The 15,816-nt window shown below is 39.0% G+C and overlaps 1 protein-coding gene across 2 annotated transcripts in view; it reads left to right on the top strand.

Annotated features, from left to right (window-relative positions):
* Positions 1–6,359: 6,359 nt before the first annotated feature.
* Positions 6,360–15,816, top strand: part of POU6F2 (POU class 6 homeobox 2) — a 314,592-nt gene continuing 305,135 nt past the window's right edge. Inside the window, exon 1 of one of the 2 annotated variants that reach the window (XM_083577989.1) lies at positions 6,360–6,489. In XM_083577989.1, coding sequence (XP_083434115.1) covers positions 6,385–6,489 — 105 coding nt within the window. In that variant the 5' untranslated portion in view covers positions 6,360–6,384. Of the gene's footprint in view, positions 6,490–7,140; positions 7,251–15,816 lie in introns of those variants that run through there. The other variant, XM_083577990.1, reaches the window with a different exon arrangement.

Here is a 15,816-nt window from a genome sequence, read left to right as displayed (position 1 = left end):
ACCAGATTTTAATGCTCTCTTATTTTAAGTGTGATGTGATTTTACTGTAGTTTTCAACTTCCTTGGGGACCCTTGTTAGGTATCAAAAAGGGGTTCATAAATAGTGCAGCCTCCAACATTATTGCTTCTCCCTATCTTGCATGCCTCCATTATCAATAACGACAATATTATGGGTGGCATTGCATAATGGTTGCTGGCAAAAAGAGGCATTCCAATTGAAATGGCATGGTATGAGGCTGCAGTTGTCTACTGCAATGCTATTTCTGTTTTTCTTTTTCTTTCTGTCACTCTGTTTCAGCTGATGTACCATTTTCACCACTAGGGCCATGGCAAGAGAGCCCTCAAGACCAATCAAGGCGAATGGGCAGAAACGGAAAGCCACAAGCAATTTGTAGCATTTCACTGCCACATTAATACTGCTAATTGTAATTGACAGAGTAATTAAAACCTAAAGATATCCCAACAAAGCCACTTGCATAAGTGCAGTTGAGCTATGAAGGTGGCAGATCACAGGTTCTGTGTAATAGGATTAAATTAGTTCTCTGCATTTTTGTCTCATGGAGGTAGCTGTCCTGATTATCTGCATCCTATTAACTTTGCTTTCTGCAGCATCCAGATAAATAAAATATGGGAAAATCCTCTTAATTTAACAACTTTTGGAAAGGATGGACTTCTCGAAGAGCTGAGTCCCAATGCAGCTTTCTGGTACTTCTGGTATCATGCTGAATGATACCATTTGGGTGGGCCAATTGTTCTTGTCACCCGGAGTTAATAAGGTAGTATATATATATATATATACACACACACACACACACACACACACACACACACTTTTATTAGTTTTTTTAACATATCATTTTCAACAGTAATTAAACATACTTTTACATCTTATTCAATTTTTTTGACTTCCATCAATCCTGTCTGAAAATTTTCCAATCTAATCTCTCAGTATGCATTTCTTATCTTCCCTATTACATTTCAAACTCATAACCAATATCTCTATCTTTTTCTACTTTGTAACACTTCGTATATTTCTCCTTACAAAACTTCTTCTAGTCCTACTAGCATAATTTGTTGATTACAGTTGCTCTTCAAATAATTCATATACTTCTTCCAATCTTCTGTAAATCTCTGGTCCTGCAGGTTTCAAATCCTTCCTGTCATTTTGTCCAATTCTGCATAGTCCATTAATTTCGTCTGCCATTCTTCTTTCGTCGGAATTTCTTCTTGTTTCCATTTCTGGGCTAACAATACTTTTGCCGCTGTTGTTGCATATAAAAACAATTTAACATCTTGCCTATTAATGTCCTGACCTATAATACCAAGTAAAAATGCTTCTGGTTTTTTAAAAAATGTATATTTCAACATCTTTTTCATCTCATTATATATCATTTCCCAGAAGTTCTTTACTTTTTTACATTCCCACCACATAGGATAAAATGTTCCTTCTTTTTCTTTACATTTCCAACATTTATTATTTGTCTTATACATTTTAGCTAATTTCACTGGTGTAATATACCATCTATACATCATTTTCATCATATTCTCTTTCAAAGCGTTACAGGCTGTAAATTTTATCCTTCCATTCCACAACCTTTCCCATTCTTCAAGCTGTATATTATAACCAAAGTCTTTTGCCCAGTGTATCATTACCGATTTCACTTCCTCATCTTTCAAATGCCATTCAAGGTAGCATTGCTCCTCATCTACAACCAGCCCTGCCAACTGACCAGATTTCAGTTCAGTACGGAAAGGTCAAGGCTGTGTATTGCTGTTGTTTATGAAGTTATGATTCTACTGAGGTCACGAGTATACAGACTTCAACAATATGGAGATGATACCCGGTTCTATTTCTCCATACCATCTGAATCAGATGAGGCTGCGAAAATTCTCTAGAGCAGTGGTTCCCAGTCACCTAAGAACTGTGGATCCCCTGTTTTTCAAAAGCCAAGCCATGGAGCCTCTACTTTTTTAAAAAATGATATCTCCAAGACAATCCAAGAATGAATTAAGACTAAGTCTAATGGGGACTTATATTGCAAACTGAGTTATTGGTTCCTTATTTACTAGGTATAAATCTTTGGTCTCTGGCGTAAAATTCTTCCAGCTAGTTCTAAAAATTATAAAAAGAAAAAGATGAATATCAGAAGCAAATGTGTAGGATTTGGACACACAGTTTAATTTTGCAGCAAAATATTGTTATGTTTTAAAAATCCAAAGCTCTTGCCATATGCATTTAACCTACTAACATCACCGAGGAAAGGGCTGTCATTCTGAGAATAGTGTGGCTTGTTCTGACATCATTGTATTTCCATCTCTTCAGAAAGAGGAAAAATAGTCCCCCTAGTGTACTGTTGCTGTAAGAAGCAAGAGCACATCTGTTTTGATTCACCCAGGAGTACACCGGCTGGTTCTGTAAGAAGTTATAAGTAAGCACTTCAGTGGGAGCTCAGAGACGCTCAAGGAAACTTGACAACAGCTCCATCTGTTTGTCTAAAGGCTGACTGGTTCCTTTTCATTATATTGATATCAGTATATTAAGACACACAGAAGAATAATAAAAACATAAATTGCATCCAAAAATGTTTACATTTTTTTTAAAAAAAGAATTTCCCTCTCATTTTAATAATCTATTCATTCATTCAACAATCTATTGAAGTGAATAGGAAACTAAGGACATTTTCACAACAAAGGCTTGATAGCTGAAATTTATTATGATTTCAATCCCACTGTTATCTTGCAGAGCAAGTTTAACCCACACATAAAGATACTATACAAACCTGTGAGCATCAAAATTAAAGAAAACTTAAAATAATGAAATGATTCAACTAAAACATGTCTAATATTGTATTAACCATGGCAATTAATCTTTGTCACACATCTGACATAGTGAGGCTAATTTGTCACTATAGATTTTTCTGGAAAAAATAATGGGACATAATGGTATGAGAGCAAGCCCCAGTAAGACCTTCCACAGCTTCTGAAAAAATGGATTCAGATCAAACTTGAGGATTGTTGATATCTCTGCATCACATGCACACTCAGTCACTTCTGTTGCTTCAGTCATGAAGGCAATCATGCAGATGGCCGTCAATAAATATTTCCATGTAGGAATGAAAGGCTTCACATAGCACATGTAACACTATTTTCCACGTGACATAAATGATCCAGGTGACCAGTCACTTTTCAAACATTACAGCCACAACAGGAAGTTGCTGCACAGAAGCATCCCTAAGTGACCACATTTTGCTACCACAACACCATGAAGCAGACTTTGTTTCAGAGGTCTCTCAGTAGAAAGTGAATTTTGATCAACCATTGATCACCAGCAAACAATAGAATAAATCCACAGTACAGTGGTACCTCAGGTTACATACGCTTCAGGCTACAGACTCTGCTAACCCAGAAATCAACATCAAAAAAACGAAGATCATGGCCACTGGTCCCATCACCTCCTGGCAAATAGAAGGGGAAGAAATGGAGGCAGTGAGAGATTTTACTTTCTTGGGCTCCATGATCACTGCAGATGGTGACAGCAGCCACGAAATTAAAAGACGCCTGCTTCTTGGGAGAAAAGCAATGACAAACCTAGACAGCATCTTAAAAAGTAGAGACATCACCTTGCCGACAAAAGTCCGTATAGTAAAAGCTATGGTTTTCCCAGTAGTGATGTATGGAAGTGAGAGCTGGACCATACAGAAGGCTGATTGCCGAAGAATTGATGCTTTTGAATTATGGTGCTGGAGGAGACTCTTGAGAGTCCCATGGACTGCAAGAAGATCAAACTGATCCATTCTGAAGGAAATCAGCCCTGAGTGCTCACTGGAAGGACAGATCCTGAAGCTGAGGCTCTAATACTTTGGCCACCTCATGAGAAGAGAAGACTCTCTGGAAAAGACCCTGATGTTGGGAAAGATGGAGGGCACAAGGAGAAGGAGATGACAGAGGACGAGATGGTTGGATAGTGTTCTCAAAGCTACCAGCATGAGTTTGACCAAACTGCGGGAGGCAGTGGAAGACAGGAGTGCCTGGCGTGCTCTGGTCCATGGGGTCACGAAGAGTCGGACACAACTAAATGACTAAACAACAACAACAACCCAGAAATAGTACCTTGGCTTAAGAACTTTGCTTCAGGATGAGAACAGAAATCGCATGGCAGTGGTGTGGCAGCAGCGGGAGGCCCCATTAGCTACAGTGGTACCTCAAGTTAAGAACAGTTTCAGGTTAAGAACGGACCTCCAGAATGAATTAAGTTCTTACCCTGAGGCACCACTGTACTTCCATCTCATTCAACAAGTGTCTATTACAATTGGCAGGGCAAGAAATGTGTTAAGCAAATTAGCACGAAAGCTACTGTGTGCCGTGCGCATCTCTTATATTAATTGTGATCAGCAGCAGTTTGCCATGTGGCATGGGATAGTTGTCACTTAAGAAACACAGGTCTCAAGCCCTGCTGAGTGCTAGTCCCTTCGGCTGCATCCAGTGAGTGGCCATGGAGAAGCTTTTGTTCCAGTGGAAGGAAATTGTTCCTGATTCTGGTCCTCCTTTGCAGGTCCCTCCAATCTGTTTTGGTGGGTTGTCCAAACCTCCAGAACAGCAACAAACTAATCCTTACGAGGAGTGCTTGAAGGAGCTGGGTTGCTTCATTCATGTTTAGCCTGGAAAAGAGGAGATTGAGAAGAGATATGATAGGCCTCTTCAAGTATCCGAAGGACTGTCACATGGGAGATAGAGGAAGCTTGTTTTCTCCTTCTCTGGAGGGTAGGAATTGAACCTATGGCTTCAAGTTACAAGAAAGGAGATTCCGACTAAACATTCAGAAAAGCTTTCTGACAGTGAGAGCTGTTCAGCAGTGGACAGACTCCCACGAGAGGTGGCAGACTGTCCTTCCTTGGAGGTATCTAAGCAGAGGTTGGGCGGCCATCTGTTATGGATGCTTTAGTTGAGCTGGGATTGCAGCGGGTTGGGCTAGATGACCCCAGATCCCTTCCAATGCTAGGATTCTATAATTCTGTAACAAAATGCCCTGTTCCTCTTCCACTACTAGTGGATGCCTCTACTTGAGCTACAGCCCTAGAAGAACCAATTGGAGTCCATCATATAGTTTCCTTGATATTGGCTAATCTCCTGTTATTTAATTCTAATATACCTTACGTTTTCTGTTGTTTTCATAACAACAACTCATTCCCTGACATGTCCAGATCATGAAGTATTTCCCTCCAGTGCTTTTTGCTGATTTTCCTCCATTGATCATGTTCATATGGCGAGGGGAAACAACTTGTGTCAATTAGCAATTGTGATCTGCTGTCTGAAGCATTAACTGATGTACTGTTCATTAGCTGAACAGCCGTATTACCAGTTTATTGTATTCATCCTCATGTGCTTAAAATACCACTGGATTGCATTAATGTCACCCGTCAGCAATCACAGGCAATAATTTATCAGCAATCAATACCCTGAAATGTTGCCCATTGTGACACTTAGGTTTTGGAGACAGATGTGTGGTGCATTTTGACATGAAAAATAGTATTGCGTATTTGTGGAAGTCTTAGCTTGAAAAGGGGACAGAATATGAAACAAACTGCTTCCATTAAGGAGGGGGAAATGGTAATGTTTGCCATCATAAGTAACAACAGTTTATGTCAGTTCAGTGGAGCAGCGAATGAACCAAAACTCCACGAGCCTTCAAAATGGAAAGCATGCTGCAAGTAGGATTTACATAGTTTGAATATTTTATACTTGGAGTACTCATCGCAGTTCAGGCAGGAAATGCTTGCCACTGGTAGGTGTAATGCAATGCACATGTGAAACTTTCAGTTAACACTTAAAAGTTTAAAATCTTTCTGTCCGCTACAAATTCCCAACTTGCCTAAATTTATTTCTCATGCTTGCATAATTACAGGTGTGTGCATACTCATAAGAGCGCAATGTGAGTATTTTGATTACCAAAGAAACTTAACAGAAGAGAACCAGGAAATCAAACTAGGATAGTGCAGAAAAAAAGGAGAGCAACAGGAAGCAAAGGGTTACCTCTCTCTGACCACGGCATATGTAAATCCTAGCCCTTTCGTAGGAAAGTTTTGGTTTTCTAAATAAAGCTACAAACTTGTTAGGATTATTCTGTGTTGAGGCTGCATTTTCAGCAAGTGTTTTGCCTTGGATGAATAGCTGTTTGTTTCGCTTTATTTATTTGATATCGAGTATTTGTCAATGTCATTTCATATCTGCAGAAAATTCATACGTTATATGGAAGTATATGAATGTAGGAGAGAGAGTGCTGAAGGTCACATGACTGTTTCATCCTATTTGGTGGAGCAGCTTGACTTTTTTTCTCTCCCCCCGTTGCATTTGGTGATGGTTGGGAGTGCAGAAGTTGATTGACAGATGCATGCCAGAAACCCCCATTCTCTTTTTCAAAGACTACATATGATGGATTGCGATCTTGCAGCTCAGCAGGACACAGGGACCATGCAAGCTGTAATTGGTCAGGTATGGAGTCAGCCATTTCTCAACTCCCCTTTTATTCCCCCACCCCACAAGACTCTAACCATATGATTCACATAATTCATATTTACAGTACCATCTTTCTGTCTGTAGCTTCAGCGACCAGCAAGTGCAGAGCAGAAAGTAAGGGGGGGATGAGGCAGTGAGGGAAGGCAACAAAAGGCCACATTAATCTGGCCAGGGGTAGAACAGGTTAAAAAATGACACTCTGCTTTTGAGGAATCCAATTTGGAATTTTTAGCCCCAGCTTAATCTATTCTATCTTTGTGTTTGGGGCTCAAATATGTGCAAGCAGGAACAAGTGAAGTGTAAAAAAGTGATTGTAATGTTTACATAGGGAGTTGCGGTTTCTGTTTTCTCTGTTCTTTGTGGATCGACTGTCTTCTTTGACTGTGTAGCATGTGGGTGTTTCTTTTCCTTTCCTTCTAACCCAGATAATGTGCGATATCCAGCCTGGTGAATGTAGGAGCCCTTGCTTCTGCTGCTGCTGCTGCTGCAGAGGGGCAGCTTGCAAATTAAACACACTGCCACAATCTGAAAGGTCCAGGTGGTCTGCTCGTGTTTCCTAATGCAATCCAGCACAACAGCTCTAATAAACAGCTCTGTTTAGTTCTCCCTTCGCTGTATCCAGGGAGGTGAAACTGGTCTGGGGCTGCTGTGATGAAATGCCAGAAGGACATCTCTCAGAGGCCTCACAAGCTGCTTTTTAGAGCTTTTCCGTTTTGCCGTCTTTGTCTTCCAAATGGGTCAGTGTGAGTCCTTCTCTTGACGTTTCATTTGGTTTCGTTATTTTCTGAGAAGTCTGCATAGTCTGTGTGTATCATTATTTTCTGTACATGGTGTTGCGAGCTTGATGTTGACTTACCAGAGGATAAAAAAAGAGAATCATTGTCTTTTCATGTGGCTCCAAATTATAACCTAAAGTAATAAGAGAGACCTGATACAGAGGGGAGAGGAGAGGACAGTTTAATATAGGAGTAGCGGAAGGGAAAGGAAAGGGGCTAGGGGTGTTCTTTACATTTGCCAACAAAATTTTAAGTACTCAACACCTGCTCATTAGCTACTGACCTGTGTGTCAGTGAAAGAGAAAAGACATTTATGAATCCTTAAAAGTTTGTGTTTAATATGTTTCGAAGGCAATGTGATTAATCTGCTAAAAGTGATGCTTCTGTATTTGTGCTTCCTAAATAGAGATATGAAGCTGAAAGCAAATAGGCATCTTTCAGTGTGTGTTTTTAACTTAAGTTACAGTGAAATGTAGAAGTCTCACAGAGCACATGGTTTATTAATATCAGCATCTTCAGTAATGCATTTGAGATGGAAAAGGTCAGATATGCAGTATCATGTTTACCTCAGCTTTGCATTGCTGTAAATATATGTGTGTGAAAATGCACACACATATTTATCGAAACCATTCCCAAACTTAGGTTCAGATGAATAGGTTTGGTGAGCACATTTTGAGTTTAAAAAAGGGTGCACATATTAAAGTAGTATAAAAATATGTGGAAATATTAAATTTTTTAATGCCATCTGCTAAAATGCTCCCAGCAAGGAATATGCACATTCAGTAAGTATTAAAACAGCTGCATCACTGTTGGTTACATATGCAACTTTTACTAAAAAGTGTGAGGGGAAATTTGTCAAACACTGGTGGCGTTTGTAAGGTCATCTTTAATATAACTTTCTCTTTAGCACAATAGCTGTTTTACATGTGTGTGCTTTAAACACTTGTAAATAGCTGAGAAAACATTAGATACTCCAATATTTTTGCTTTAAAGAATAAAAAGTTAACTGAATTACTTTGAAAAAATATGTGTATTTCAGCTATTAAAACAAACACTTTAAAGAAAACAATGACATTTTAAAGCAGGTGTGAAGCCTGGGTGAAATGTAAAACGGCGACTCATCTTATTACTTTGCATGCAACCTAATATGTAGCAAGTGATATACCAGTTCAAACTATTTTTCCATTTATACCTGTGCACAATGCACATGTGTATGCTGTGAACATAGAACACATGCTGTTCAAATGTGCAAAAAAGTATCCTTGTAGCACTTTAGTTTTTCCTTCAAAAAAAGAATAAGTGAATGGAATCAGACTAAATCGTATTCAAAGTCAAATAGCTGAAATCAGTACACTTAAGTTAGTCGTCACGACTAACTAAAGTCCAATGATTTTAATGAACCTATGCTGAATTTGACTGAGCCGGTGATACCACCCCATATGGTGATGAAAGATAAAACAGTAAATAAAGCTAACATTTTATTACTCAGATTATTTCCCCACAGGTCTTATGTAGTGTTTAAAGATATAACAGGCAGCCTCCCCATTTTGTCAGATTAATGAAAATGCTTATTTCATAGGAAAATATAATTACTTGGGCAGTGTCAGCAGTAAACGACAGTTGAGTAATATGGCTCACCTTCTAAGATATGTCCCACAATTAAATAGGCACGTGTTTAACTACTAAAAATCAGCAGGAAAACTGGCACATTTCATATCTATTTTTACAACCTGCTTCTTTCACATACTGAAAATCTGTGCAGAAAAAAAGTTCATTCAGAAAATTTGCACATGCTACTGTGATTATGAAACTTTTCTTTAAAAAATAGCGTTATCTTTAAAGCTGTGCATTACTGATCAATATTTCCGGGAACACAATAATTAGGTTACTATTTAATGAACAGCCATTTGAACAACTACCACGTTGCAAGGTGTGAACAGACACAAGTTAGGACTGTCAAAACTCCATAAAAATAAAATTGCCTGTAGAAGTGTAACATAAACCCTAAATAGTTGTATTGTTTGAAACAGAAACTCGAACAAGTGGCAGGCCTAATGTTAAAAGGATAATCAACTCTGACTGCTCCCTCAGTTAATTACAGGCATTTCCTGATCTTTTCATCCTGATACTTAGCTGCCTCTAACCATCGCTTTCCAAATTGGGTCCCACTGGTAAGTGCCAATAGGTAATCATGACAGCTACAATGTGAACGACAGCTTCTAGCAACAGGGCAAACTGGAGGGGAGGTGCAAAATTGCAAGTGCAACTTCCCTCTGGATTTTTTTCCTCTCCCCCCCCCCCCAAGCAAGCAATTAAGCAGCCAAGTACTCTGAAGAACAACCTCCTTGCCCGGCATGTCAAGATTTAGAAGCTCATTGCTCATTGTGATTTTGATTCATATCCAGAGTGTTTGGAATCAAACTCTGATCCTTGACAGATGCAGCAACCTTGCAAACATCCTCTGCCTCAAAGTACCCGCTATCTCCTTGTTGTTTCTTTTTTAAAACAAAAACCTTTTCAGAAAGGATGAGATTTTCCTCCTGTACCTTTCTCTGTCTTATTGTTGCCCAGTGCGTCATCTAATTACTTTAACCATTATGCTGTCTTTTTGTTTTGCTCAGTCCCAGTCTTGGCTCTAACTTCTTCCCCCTCCCCCTCCATCTTCCCCCAAGACCTGAGTTTGTGAGTGACAGGTTAGTTCATCAGTATTACAGCCCTCCTGTTTTTGTCTCATCTCATGCAGACAGGTCACTGTGTCCAATCACCCTTCTGGCTCTGCGCTCCCTCGGGAAACCAAAGCTAGCCTACCATCTTGATCCTCAGGCCTCAGGGCCCCAAGTCGAGCTGCACATTTCTACGTTTGCCGGGTTTCGCAAACACAATAGAACAGAAGAGATTAAATGAGCTGGTGAAAGAAAAGGGTGACATTAATTAGGTAGAGTGATCCCTATCAAGCAAGCAACAGCTTGTAAATATTCTCATTTTGTGTAGTTATTTACATAACTACATATACATTTTCAAAGAAACCATTTATGGCATCTATCAGTGGCATCCTTTTGGTTTATATCAGCTTTCTTTTCTAATCTCAAATGCCTCTTTTACAATAGTTCAGCATTCTACCCAAAAGAGTAACACTAACGAAATTTATAGCAGAATACTAACCAGATGATAACACTAACCAAATTTGTAGCAGCATGTTGCTATAATTGGAGGTTGATATTGCCATAAGTAGTTCTATATTGATATACAATAGGTGTTTTATGGTAAGATCCTCACTTATCTGCGACTTAAAGTAACTTTGAAGAAAAGATATATACTGAGAAGAAACTGGTAATTAATAACAGATTGCATTTCCTATAAATATATGGTGTTTAGCTTATATTGTTCACACCAAGCAGAATAAAGAGTCACAGGCCCCAATACAGACTGTGCCAATGCCCTGAGAGAGCCAATATCATTATGTTTGGTTTTGAAGGGAAAGACCTATAGTTTTGGCTTTTAGCATCAAAGCACAAAGATGATAGAAAAAGCAGTATCTCGAGGAATACAACTCTTAAAGCTAAAAGAGCTCTCTCAGAGACCAAACCTAGCATTTCTAATACTCCCCCTCCTCCCAAAAAAAGTTTATTAAAATTTGCACTCTTATTTTAATCCAATTTAACACAGTGGTGAGAAGTATTGTACGGCACAGTTCACTTATTCTCTCAATGTAAGCCATTATTACGCTCCATTTTGCACATAGGCCTATAAAATCATGGTTGAGATGGAGTTCCACAGGCCGGCATGTTGATATCCATGTTCCTTGTATATAGTGCAAGTAATGCACTGGGAAAACCAAGGGCATACGAAGTGGGGGGAGGAGGGGGTGGTGTGGTGTGACAAGATGGCCCCTGTCTCCCCCCAGCTGTAGAGCGGCTGAGGGCGCACACAGTCCGTATGGGCGCTGCTCGCACGGCAACTGTATGGGCTGCTGCGCATGCGCACTCCATACAAGATGCTGCGCATGCACACTCCCTACAGGCTGCCCCACCCCGGGTGCCAGAGAGGGTTCCTCCACCACTGGGGAAAACATGTGCAGAGTATGAAAGAATCCCGAGACCCTTCTGCTCTTTTTTTTGAAAGATAGAAGGATTGCAGGAATTAGATACATAATCACCTCATTTCCTGGTCATTGCAAGTTTTGGGGCCAGGTGAAATTTGGGGGAGGCTTATAAAAGGTCTCACCCCAGATCACCCAGGAATATCAAGCAGAAACAACCCACTCCCCTGCCATTTACAATATAAACTTACCCCCACCCCCAGCCCAGCAGCAGCTGGTCACTTTTGCAGGAGACTCAGTTACCATGAAAGCAAATAAAGAAATACTGTTTTTTAAAAAAAGGCAAAGGGGCAGGGAGGCTTCACACAAAACCCCCCAGGGTTTAGGCTTCCGTCCGCTAACATTGCCGCTGTGGCCAAGACTCCTGCCTGAAACAGCCTTTTCACCCTGCCTGATGAAAAGGCTAGTCCTGAACCTCACTGAGGTTCTGTGATAAACCCTGGTTGTTAACATGGGTAGGCAAACTAAGGCCCGGGGGCCGGATCTGGCCCAACTGCCTTCTAAATCTGGCCCAAGGATGGTCCGGGAATCAGCGTGTTTTTACATGAGTAGAAGGTGTGCTTTTATTTAAAATGCATCTCTGGGTTATTTGTGGGGCGTAGGAATTTGTTCATTTTCTCTCTCTTCAAAATATAGTCTGGCCCCCCACAAAGTCTGAGGGACAGTGGAGCGGCCCCCTGCTGAAAAAGTTTGCTGACCCCTGACATAGAATCATAGAATTGTAGAGTCCCCCCCCCCCCCTTGTGGAAGTCAGCTCTGCTGTGGAAGAGCTTTCACTGTCTATGGGTGTGGCTGGGGGGGGCAAGGAGCGGCAGCTCCCCCCCAAAAAAAATTCAATAAAAATACATAGAAAACTGAGGTTCTAGCCCCCCAACAAAAGGCTTGCCACCCCTAACAAAAATACTGACTAAGCCCATGTCACTGTCAGAAAGTTATTCCTGCTGTTTGGTCGGAATCTCCCTTCTTGTAACTTGAATTCATTGAATCCAAAGTTAGTGGGACATATTGAATACAGGTTTTGAGTGCAGGAAATACCAGTGTAAGAAGCATCATGTCTAAAAACCTCTTTTAAAATTTATGAATACCTTTGTACTTTGAAAATGAAGCATCTCTAGAGGAACATACTATTTTATATTATTAAGCACAGCACCCACTCGCTCCAAAATTATTATTGTAAGAAGATGCAGGAATGTTGCAGCGATATTTTGCAATATAAATATTTGCAGTAGAATATATATTTTTTATCTAGTTAATTTATTCCATGCAATTCTTTGGACCTTGTCCTAGATTCCAGCTAAAGTATGTATTTCACTGTGGGCCTTTTTGTTTTACAGGAGGATGTATTTCCTTCCTTAAACCTAATTTGCTTTCTTATGTAAATAGTTTTACTCTCATTACAACAACTGATAGTAGCCCTCTGCAAACGTGCTTCTCACTAATTGGTCTTAGGAACACTTGTTTATTTTTATTCTGCCTGGCTTTTAATTTTGCATTCAGCATAACTGGTGATAATTGAAGCCAATTATGAGGTCAGACTGTTTTTTAAAGCACAGTTTTCAAACGTTATAATCATTTTAACTCTTTTTTTAAAAAAAAATATTTATTGAGATTTTACAAAAACATAAGTTTAGAAAATACAAAGAGAAACATAGTAAAAGAAAAAGATAAAAAAAAAAAACATACAAAAATTCATAAAAATAAAAAATAAAAATAAAAATACAAGATACAAAAAAAACAGATCGATAAAAAAGAATTAAAAACAAAACCATTTTTTATAACTTTAAATTCGTTAGCTTGTTTCCTTGACCTCCTCACACCTCCCCTTTTTGTATTCCCATTTAAGTAATCAAATCAGCAAATCCTTACCCTCTTTCGTTTATCTTAACTCTATATCTTAACATATTATAACTCTATATTTTCATCCATTGATCAATTCGTTTTTGCATATTCTTATTAACTTTGTTGCTAATGCCACTTATTTTCAATCCAACATCATTTTTAACATTCATTAATTTTACAGTGTTTCTGAAGATAGTCTTTAAATTTCTTCCAGTCTTCTTCCACCAACTCTTCTCCCAGGTCTCGGATTCTGCCAGTCATTTCCGCTAATTCCATATAGTCGATCACCTTCATCTGCCACTCTTCCAGGGTGGGTAAATCTTGTGTCTTCCAATACTTTGCAATGAGTATTCTTGCTGCTGTTGTTGCATACATAAAGAAAGTTCTATCCTTCTTTGGCACCAATTGGCCGACTATGCCCAGGAGAAAGGCCTCTGGTTTCTTCAGGAAGGTATATTTAAATACCTTTTTCATTTCATTATAGATCATCTCCCAGAAAGCCTTAATCTTTGGGCACGTCCACCAAAGGTGAAAGAATGTACCTTCATTTTCTTTACATTTCCAGCATTTGTTATCGGGCAAATGATATATTTTTGCAAGCTTGACTGGTGTCATGTACCACCTGTATATCATTTTCATAATATTCTCTCTTAAGGCATTACATGCTGTAAATTTCATACCGGTGGTCCACAACTGTTCCCAGTCCGCAAACATAATGTTATGACCAATATCTTGTGCCCATTTAATCATAGCAGATTTAACCGTTTCATCCTGCGTATTCCATTTCAACAGCAAGTTATACATTATTGAAAGTATCTTAGTTTTGGGATCTAACAATTCTGTTTCTGATTTTGATTTTTCCACCTGGAAGCCAATTTTTTTGTCCAAATTATAGGCCTCTCTTATTTGATAATAATGAAGCCAGTCTCGCACTTTACCTTTTAATTTCTCAAAACTCTGCAATTTCAGTTTATCTCCTTCTTGTTCCAAAGTTTCCCAATATTTCGGCCATTTGGCCTTCATATTGAGATTTTTCTGAGCCTTCGCTTCCATTGGTGACAACCACCTTGGGGTTTTATTTTCCAATAAGTCTTTGTATCTTATCCAGACATTGAACAATGCTTTCCTGACAATATGGTTTTTAAATGCTTTATGTGCTTTAACCTTGTCGTACCACAAATATGCATGCCACCCAAAAACATTGTTAAAACCTTCTAAGTCCAAAATGTCCGTGTTCTCAAGAAGCAGCCAGTCTTTCAACCAGCAGAATGCTGCTGATTCATAGTAAAGTTTAAGGTCTGGCAGGGCAAATCCGCCTCTTTCCTTTGCATCAGTTAGTATTTTAAATTTTATTCTGGGCTTCTTGCCCTGCCAGACAAATCTAGAAATATCTCTCTGCCACTTCTTGAAACAGTCCATCCTGTCCAAAATTTGCAGTGATTGAAATAAAAATAACATTTTTGGCAATACATTCATCTTTATAGCTGCAATTCGACCCAACAGGAAAGCTTCAAATTTGACCATATTTCTAAGTCTTTTTTCACTTCTGTCCAACATTTCTCATAGTTATCTTTAAATAAGTTTAAGTTCTTAGAAGTCATATTAACCCCCAAATATTTTACTTTCTTAGCTAATGTTAAACCAGTCTCCTTCTGAAACCTCTCTTTCTCAATCGGTGTTAAATTTTTCACAAGTACTTTAGTTTTTGACTTGTTCAATTTAAATCCTGCCACATGACCAAATTCTTGAATCAGTTCTAATACTCTTTTCGTACTAGATTCTGGCTCCTGTAACGTCAAAACTAGGTCATCTGCAAAAGCTTTCAATTTGTATTGTTTGGCTCCGACCTGAATACCCTGAATCAGACGGTCCCTTCTAATCATATTTAACAGAACCTCCAGGACCGAAATAAAGAGCAATGGGGAAATTGGGCGGCCTTGTCGTGTCCCTTTCTCTATCTTAAATTCCTCTGTCATCACATTATTAACTATTAGCTTAGCCTTTTGTTCTGAATAAATTGCACTTATACCATTTTCAAACCCTTGAACCACCCCCATCCCCCGAAGATTATTCTTCATGAAATTCCAAGAAATATTGTCAAAGGCTTTCTCCGCATCTATAAAAATTAAAACTGCTTTAGTATTAATGCTCACTTGCAACTTCTCCAATATGTTAATTATGTTCCTCGTATTGTCAGACAAGTGTCTACCTGGAAGAAAGCCACCTTGGTCCTTATGTATCTCTTCCACTAATACTTTTTTTAATCTATTAGCCAAAATATCAGCAAAAATTTTGTAATCCACATTAAGCAGGGATATGGGGCGGTAGTTCTTAAGTTGTGTCTTCTCAGACTCCATTTTCGGTATAAGTGTAATGTAGGCTTCCTTCCACGACTCTGGCGCTTTTTCCCCCTCCAAAATTTCATTACAGACCTCCTTCAGTGGCTGAATTAACCCATCTTTCAAAGATCTATAATATTTTGAGGTTAAGCCATTCGGTTCAGGAGATTTACCCAACTGCATATTCTGAATGGCACATTCAATCTCCTGTTCTGTGATTTTGTAATTCAGCATTATCTTATTTTCTTGA

Source organism: Podarcis filfolensis (assembly GCF_964270895.1).
Source record: "Podarcis filfolensis genome assembly, chromosome: 12".
Classification (NCBI taxonomy): domain Eukaryota; kingdom Metazoa; phylum Chordata; class Lepidosauria; order Squamata; family Lacertidae; genus Podarcis; species Podarcis filfolensis.
Note: the sequence above shows the minus strand (reverse complement) of the source record. Positions and strands in the feature narration are given on the sequence as shown.